The following is an 8,250-nucleotide window of genomic DNA, read 5'->3' as shown; positions in this document are numbered from 1 at the left end:
CGAACCTCCTCCGTTCCCGCCCTTCTCAGGGGGTTACTAGGCAACGAAAGCAGTCTGCAGGCCAGAGGTGCGTGTGTGTGTGTCTGTGGAGGCGTTGTTGGTTGTGTGTGCGTGTTGATTGGAGGGGAAGGAGAAACCACACAAACCATGAAGGAATAGAAAAGACCACATGCTTTCCTGCTTTATTCTTGTGCATCAACTCTATTTTGTAAAATATGACTAGGTCATATGTCTTCAATTGCATTGGTGTGTGGTGTGGCTGAATGTCTATTGCACTGTCTAATAAACTCAATGAATGGATAGTCACTTCAGCTTATGATACATTTACTAATGAGTGAACACACGAGGTTTATAAAGAATCAGAAGGAGTTAGACATCAGTTCAAATCTAACACTTAATCATTTCATTAAAACATTCATGTTACAGGAACTCTTAATCACATGCATTTACAGAAAATATACACAAACGTGCTTTTATTATACAAACACAATGCCCAGTTAGCAGTCTGAGGTCAAATACATGTCAAATAGCTAGAGCTTTAATTTAGCTTTGAGTTTGAACTTTTGGGACTATTGCATTAGTTTCATTGTACCGCACAAACTGACTGATGTGCTAAAATGATCAACTTGACATAAGAATTTTGTAAAAAACGTAATCACTGCTTATGGATGACTTATTTGTGGGTTATGCACCTGTAACGAAATCCTTATGTACAGAGCATTCGGAACGCAATCAGACCGCTTTCCTTTTCCCACAATTTGTTACATTACAGCCTTATTCTAAAATGGATTCATCTTGATTGGAGTCCACTTATGGTAAATTCAATTGATTGGACATGATTTAGAAAGGCACACACCTGTCTATATAAGGTCCCAGAGTTGACAGTGCATGTCAGAGCAAAAACCAAGCCATAAGGTTGAAGGAATTGTCCGTAGAGCTCCGAGACAGAATAGTGTCGAGGCACAGATCTGGGGGAGGGTACCAAAATAATTCTGCAGCATTGAAGGTCCCCAAGAACACAGTGGCTTCCATCATTCTTAAATGGAAGAAGTTTGGAACCACCAAGAATCTTCCTAGAGCTGGCCGCCCGGCCAAACTGAGCCATCGGGGGAGAAGGGCCTTGGTCAGGGAGGTGATCAAGAACCCGATAGTCACTCTGACAGAGCTCCAGAGTTCCTCTGTGGAGATGGTAGAACCTTCCAGAAGGACAACCATCTCTGCAGCACTCCACGAATCAGGCCTTTATGATAGAGTGGCCAGATGGAAGCCACTCCTCAATAAAAGGCACATGACAGCCCACTTGAACTTTACCAAAACACACCTAAAGGACTCTCAGACCATGAGAAACAAGATTCTCTGGTCTAATGAAACCAAGATTAAACTCTTTGTCCTGAATGCCAAGCGTCACGTCTGGAGGAAACCTGGCACCATCCCTACGGTGAAACATGGTGGTGGCAGCATCATGCTGTGGGGATGTTTTTCAGCGGCAGGGACTAGGAGACTAGTCAGGATCGAGGGAAAGATGAACGGAGAAAAGTACAGAGAGATCCTTGATTAAAACCTGCTCCAGCGCGCTCAGGACCTCAGACTGGGGCGAAAGTTAAATAATTTAATCAATTTTAGAATAAGGCTGTAACGTAAACAAAATGTGGAAAAAGTGAAGGGGTCCGAATACTTTCCAAATGTGCTGTAGGTGTCCTTCATTGTCTTCAGACTGGCCATGAACTATGCAGACAAGGTTGTCAAGCTTTCTGACGTGAGACAATGGGTACCATTCTAATAATGTGATACCACTTTTTGAAAGTATTTGACCCAAGTCTGCCAGTTAGAGAGATCATTTTTATAATTGCTGATTCATTTAACATTGAGCTACAATCCTGTAATATCACAGCCCTGTAGCCAGTCAGTACCTTTAATTAAAAATAGAATACAAAAATTACAATAAAACATTTTTTTTTAAATAAATCACAATAAATAATAATATTAGTGTTATGGACTAAATAAATTAGCAGCTAATGAATGCTGTAAACATCAAAACATCAGATGTAAAGAAAAACTGAACATGCAACAAATGCATTATTAAATATTATTCATAGTTTTGTTTACTGGAATTCTTGCAGATAGAAGTGTAATATGGAACGTTCAGGATCCAATCAGGAGCCTTCCCAGTAGTTTAGGAGCCAATCAGCAGCCTTCCCAATAGTTCAGGAGCCAATTAGCGCTCAGTAGTCTGACAACACTACGACCTATCATGCTACGTAACGATGCTAGTGCAAATCTCTACTCTGTCTCTCCACAAGTATGCTAATTTAAAATTAATGCTTGTTTCAAATATTAAAACTAGATACTGGTACTGTACATTAACAACGGTTGGAGGCTACCTGTCCTCTCAAAACTCCAGTTATGCCAGGCACATCAAATAAAGAAATCAAGTAGATCTGGCGGTAGGTAAAAAAAAAAAGGTAATGATTGTGGAGTGTCACATATTCACACGTTACTGCTGGTGCAAGATCACCATTCATTCATTCCTTCATTCATTCATTCATTCCTTCATCCAATTATTCATTCATCCCATTCTGTTATGTCGTTTCACCACTGACCACTAGGTGGCCAGCTAACACAGGACATACAGGTTGAGTAGAGAGAGAGAGATCAAGTAAACTAATAAACTTGTAGTGTTCTCTGTAATAAAAGCATAAATATTTAGCATTGATAAATCGATCAATGTTCAGTACCTTTCAATGGCTGCCAGTCCATAAAGCCACATAATATTACAGTATCAGTAACAAGCCTCCTGTTTGGAGTGTTACTCTGTCCAGTTTTTCATATCCTTCCCCTAACCTGGAACCAGTGCAAGTGTACTGAGAGAAGATTCCTGTTGCCCTGCTCACTGTCATTTTACTGTACCTGCTTTTCACAGGTGCCGGTTCTCAAGCAGTATAACATTAGAGTTGCTGCTTTTTTGTACCGGTCAGCATTGGCCCACTTCAACCGTTGACCTCTAACCCCTGACCCCTTACTGCCAGGGTTCGCCCAGGGGCATCTTGGGAACGGTGATATGCATCTCCATTGGTCGGTCAGGGCCCGGGGGGAGGTCCCTCCTGTAGGATACCGTCTTCTCATTGGTCTTTGGGACGTGTGACAGATCCTAATGATACAACATGCACAGGCAGTTAGAAACATGCACACAAGTGTGTTTCTGTGTGAAGATAAGGTATTGGAGAATCTTACCTTGCCAGTGGGGTTGTATTGTTGATCAGTGGCGCCACCCTGTGGCAAAGATCGTCTGTGCAGGAGTAGCACCAGCACAGCCAGCATCACCAAGCCAGGGAGGAATGTCAACACACACACACTGAGGAAGGTCCCCACATACCGCCTACTGGATACACACTCTGGAGACACACACACACACACAAAGTTGTGAGTACTTTATCTCTATCCATTGTAGTATATAGGGACACACAGACCCAACACACCAAAATTTGACCCTGAAATAGTTACAAAGTACCACTATCCTCACACACACACACACACACACACACACACACACACACACACACACACACACACACACACACACACACACACAAAGAGAGATTGGGCTCATCCTCAGACAAAGAGACTAAAGTTCTACTCTGACATTTATAACTGTTGCCATGGAAACTTGGCTTCCGCAACCGGGAGTGGGAGTGTTCGGGAATACAGGGGGGAGAGGCGGGAGAAGAGAGAGAGAGAGTGGAGGAGGCATGTGGGATCGGGGACAGAGGGGAGAGTGGGACACACAATGAATAGTGCTGTTTCTAGAGGTGGTGGGGTGCAATTGTTGCAACTTGCACTTACACAGTGTGTGTGTGTGTATGCACGTGTGTGTGTCTCACCAGGTTGTGTGTTGAAATGTAGAAGAGTATTTCCTGAGACAAGTGCAGTGTGGAAGCGATAGTAACAGTTGTCTTTCTTATACACACACTGTCTCCATACCTGGCCTAGTAGGACTGGAGAGAGAGACACAGAGAGAGAGAGAGAGAGAGAGAGAGAGAGTGAGAGAGAGAGTGAGTGAGTGAGACACAGAGAGAGAGAGAGAGAGAGAGAGAGAGAGAGAGAGAGAGACACACACAGAGAAATAGAGAGAAAGAGACAGAAAATTAATGTTTGTCCCATCAAGAGAAAGAGAGAGAATGAACTGAACAAATGTAGTTTACAAATTATTATTTTTTGCAGACCATAATGACATGTTTGTGTGTGAGTATGTGCTTCTGTCTGGTATAACCCCTGACCCCATTCTACCTGTGACATCATTGACGTAACCCACTAATGGGATGCAGGTATGGTTGCACTCCCCAGCCTCTCTCTGAGACAGACCGTGAGACAAGTGACAGTCTATACACCTCCTGATAGAGAGAGAGAGAGAGAGAGAGAGAGAGAGAGAGAGAGAGAGAGAGACAGACAGACAGACAGAGACAGACAGAGAGAGAGACAGACAGACAGAGAGGAGAAGAGAGAGAGAGAAGCGAATAGAAGAGAAGAGAGAAAGAGAGAGAGAGAGAATGATTACCAGGGTGGTTGACGTGACGGGACCGACCGCGTATGAACCCAGGTCCTCAGAATGCACGGCACCAAACTATGTTAGCCCGCTGAGCTGAAGCCTTACCAGTGTGACTGACAGGAGCTGTGGCAGGTGGGACATCTCTCACAAAATGCTCCGGAATATTGATGGTTGTCACACACACATCTGCCACACACACACCTGCCACGCCCGCTGCATAGCAACCCGTTGTCGGACAGGCAGATTGCCGTAGAGACTGGGCACCTGCAGCTCTCTCCTGTCCAGCCCTCTTCACATACACAATCACCAGACACACACATACCTCGCCCTGAAGGAGAGAGGGAGAGAGAGAGATTGTAGTCTACCACCTGTTCCACAGTGTGAGTAAGTGAATAAGATTTAGCTCGTAAGATGTGAAATGTACATTGTATGTATGTGTGTGTGTCTGTGTGCACAACGTGTGTGTGTATTACCTCCACACAGTAGTCCGTGTTGGTAGGGGCAGGAGTAGTCGTCCATCTGACAGTACTGTCCATACACTGTTCCTAGACTGTTCCTCTCACACACACATTTCCCACACACACACACTCCCCGACCGTTACAGTCCACCCCTGATCCCTCCGCACGACACTGTCGTGACCACTCCGGTCCGTGTGTATGAGGGCGTGTGGGTGTGTGCTCTGGGTCTAGGTCCGGTCCGTGTGTATGAGGGCGTGTGGGTGTGTGCTCTGGGTCTAGGTCCGGTGTGTGTGTGTGAGGGCGTGTGGGTGTGTGCTCTGGGTCTAGGTCCGGTGTGTGTGTGTGAGGGCGTGTGGGTGTGTGCTCTGGGTCTAGGTCCGGTGTGTGTGTGTGAGGGCGTGTGGGTGTGTGCTCTGGGTCTAAGTCCGGTGTGTGTGTGTGCATGTCCCGATTGTTCATGTCTTGATTATTACCGTCTGTATCTGGGGTGACCTCACCACACGTTGACTGATGTGTGGTATCGTCGTGGCAATGCCAGTCCGGTCCACAGTGACAGCGACATCGTGAGTGAACCTTGATGATGGATGACTCATTGTAACCCACGGGCCTGACGAAGACCTGGACCACGTCATCATCATCATCATCAGGACAGGAGTGCAGACCGATGGTGATGTTGAAGTAGACCTGCATAGTAGAGAGTAGAGAGGAGACTGGAGTTAGAGTTTGAGTGAGCAGAGCTGACATTCAACCTCAAGACATTGGCCCTATTCATACATTTAAAGGTAGACTCAACCATATGGCATCATCATACACAACAGGGTGATTTGCCTAAACAATCTTTCATGAGTCGGATGAATCCTAATTTACTTCAATGAGAGACTATGAGAAAATTCAGATTTTGCTCCTTAGATTATATATGCTGAAATAATATATCTGATAAAGGAGCTTTTCATAAACAATAACAACAGGTCAGCTGATAATCAAATCACAAGTTAATGTGCTGAGTCATAATCTACTCAGATTATTCACTAATATGCCTACCTCTGTAAGAAACACACACATGCACACGCACATACACACAAACGTGCGCATGTGTACACACTCAGACCCACCGCAACTTGACAAGTGCGTGCGTGTGTGCGTGAGTGTGCGTGCATGCGTGTGTGATTGTGTGTGTGTGTGTGTACCGTCTGGTTGGGCTGGACGTTGGAGCAGCTGCGGTTGTCGTGGGATACAGATCCTTCTGGACAGAGAGGAGAGACGCTGACCAGGAAACGGCTGAATGCTCTGTCCTCCACTGACACAGACACCTGGACAACTGACAACAACCTCTAGAGGAGACAGATGGAGAGAGTGGTGGAAAGAGAGAAAGAGAGAGAGTGGTGGAAAGAGAGAAAGAGAGGGAGTGGGGTGGGCAATGAGGCAAGAAGAGGCGGAGAGCAGGAGAAAAAGGAAGGACAGAGGGTGAGGGAGAGGGTGAGGGTTATGGAGAGGGTGAGAGTTATGGAGAGAGTGAGGGTGAGGGAGAGGGTTATGGAGAGGTTAAAGGGAGAAGGTTATGGAGAGGGTGAGGGAGAAGGTTATGGAGAGGTTAAAGGGAGAAGGTTATGGAGAGGGAGAGGGTGAGAGTAAGGGTTATGGAAAGGGAAAAGGGAGAGGGTGAGGGTTATGGAGAGGGGTGGGAGAGGGGTGACGGAGGGGGTGAGGTATATGGAGAGGGTGAGGGAGAGAGAGAGAACAGGTTGTCACATGTTCTCAGAAAGCCTCCATTGTTCTCCGTTCCTCTGATCAATAGAGAGGCTGATGGGAAAAAAGGCGGGTCCAAATATACGGTGGAGAAGAATAGCCTTAATAATGCCAGGCTCTGTTCTGCAGATTTACTGTGTGTGTGTGTGTGTGTGTGTGTGTGTGTGTGTGTGTGTGTGTGTGTGTGTGTGTGTGTGTGTGTGTGTGTGTGTGTGTGTGCAGACAGAGTGTGCAGACCTGTGGAGTTGGCAGATTCCCATACAGAACAATGGTTTGTTCTGTGCCCCGGGGTGAGATAGATTATATTGAGCCATGCCAAACCTTCACCCTCCCCTTACTCCTCCACCCAACTAACAACATCCCGCTCCCACCAGTGGTTGTTCTTTTCTGTGTGTGTGTGTGTTACCTTGTATGCATCCACCACCACGTCTATAAGTTTGGGAGCCTGGAACAGAAGATTGGAGCCTGGTAGCAACCTGACCAACTCCTAGAACGAGAGAAAGAGATAGAGATAGAGAAATAGAGAGAGAAATAGAAAGAGAAAGAGATAGCGAAAGAGAAATAGAGAGACAGAGACAGATATGTTCATTCCAGAGCTAGAGAGAAAGGGACACCGAGTCTGGGGGACTCAGTTTGAGACAATGTTAAGTCATTGGCGTGCGATGGGTTTGTGTGTGTTAGAGCTCAGCAGAGAGAGAGTTGTGTGTGTAGAGAGATTACCTCATACCACTGATATTGTAGTTGTTCCACAGCAAAGAGAGAGTAGATGTGGTTCTCTAGAAGCTTCTCAGCCAACAGGCCTAAACTGGGATGGTCCTAACAGAGACAGATAGACAAGCCATGTTGGTGTTCTCTGTGTGTATGTGTGTGTTCATCATGCGTTCATAGGTGTATATAAGTATGTGTGTTTGTGTGCACGAGTTTGTGTCTCACCATGGTAGTGTGAGTATGTGTGTGTATATGTGTATACTGATGTGCGTGTTCTCCCGTTTCTGTATGTGTGTGTCTCACCATGGTAGTGTGAGTATGTGTGTGTCTCACCATGGTAGTGTGTGTATGTGTGTCTCACCATGGTAGTGTGAGTATGTGTGTGTCTCACCATGGTAGTGTGTGTATGTGTGTGTATGTGTGTGTCTCACCATGGTAGTGTGTGTATGTGTGTGTATGTGCGTGTCTCACCATGGTAGTGTGTGTATGTGTGTCTCACCATGGTAGTGTGAGTATGTGTGTGTGTATATAGATGTGTATAAGTGTATACTGATGTGCGTGTTCTCCCGTTTGTGTATGTGTGTGTCTCACCATGGTAGTGGGTGTATGTGTGTGTCTCACCATGGTAGTGTGTGTATGTGTGTGTCTCACCAGGGTAGTGTGTGTATGTGTGTGTCTCACCAGGGTAGTGTGTGTGTCTCACCAATCCAGTGTGTGTATGTGTGTGTCTCACCATGGTAGTGTGTGTATGTGTGTGTCTCACCAGGGTAGTGTGTGTATGTGTGTGTCTCACC

The 8,250-nt window shown here is 45.8% G+C and overlaps 1 protein-coding gene across 1 annotated transcript in view; it reads right to left on the bottom strand.

Annotated features, from left to right (window-relative positions):
- Nucleotides 1–148: 148 nt before the first annotated feature.
- itgb8 (integrin, beta 8) overlaps nucleotides 149–8,250 on the bottom strand; it is a 19,141-nt gene continuing 11,039 nt past the window's right edge. Inside the window, exons 8-16 of the mRNA XM_029646221.2 lie at nucleotides 7,469–7,564; nucleotides 7,155–7,235; nucleotides 6,190–6,333; nucleotides 5,017–5,686; nucleotides 4,649–4,871; nucleotides 4,285–4,388; nucleotides 3,879–3,992; nucleotides 3,232–3,392; nucleotides 149–3,148 (exon numbers count right to left, since the gene is read on the bottom strand). Of these exons, the coding sequence (XP_029502081.2) occupies nucleotides 3,017–3,148; nucleotides 3,232–3,392; nucleotides 3,879–3,992; nucleotides 4,285–4,388; nucleotides 4,649–4,871; nucleotides 5,017–5,686; nucleotides 6,190–6,333; nucleotides 7,155–7,235; nucleotides 7,469–7,564 (1,725 nt within the window). The 3' untranslated portion in view covers nucleotides 149–3,016. The remainder of the gene's footprint in view (nucleotides 3,149–3,231; nucleotides 3,393–3,878; nucleotides 3,993–4,284; nucleotides 4,389–4,648; nucleotides 4,872–5,016; nucleotides 5,687–6,189; nucleotides 6,334–7,154; nucleotides 7,236–7,468; nucleotides 7,565–8,250) is intronic.

The sequence above is a fragment of the Oncorhynchus nerka genome, linkage group LG4, assembly GCF_034236695.1.
Source record: "Oncorhynchus nerka isolate Pitt River linkage group LG4, Oner_Uvic_2.0, whole genome shotgun sequence".
Classification (NCBI taxonomy): domain Eukaryota; kingdom Metazoa; phylum Chordata; class Actinopteri; order Salmoniformes; family Salmonidae; genus Oncorhynchus; species Oncorhynchus nerka.
This window is presented reverse-complemented; position numbering and strand designations above follow the sequence as displayed.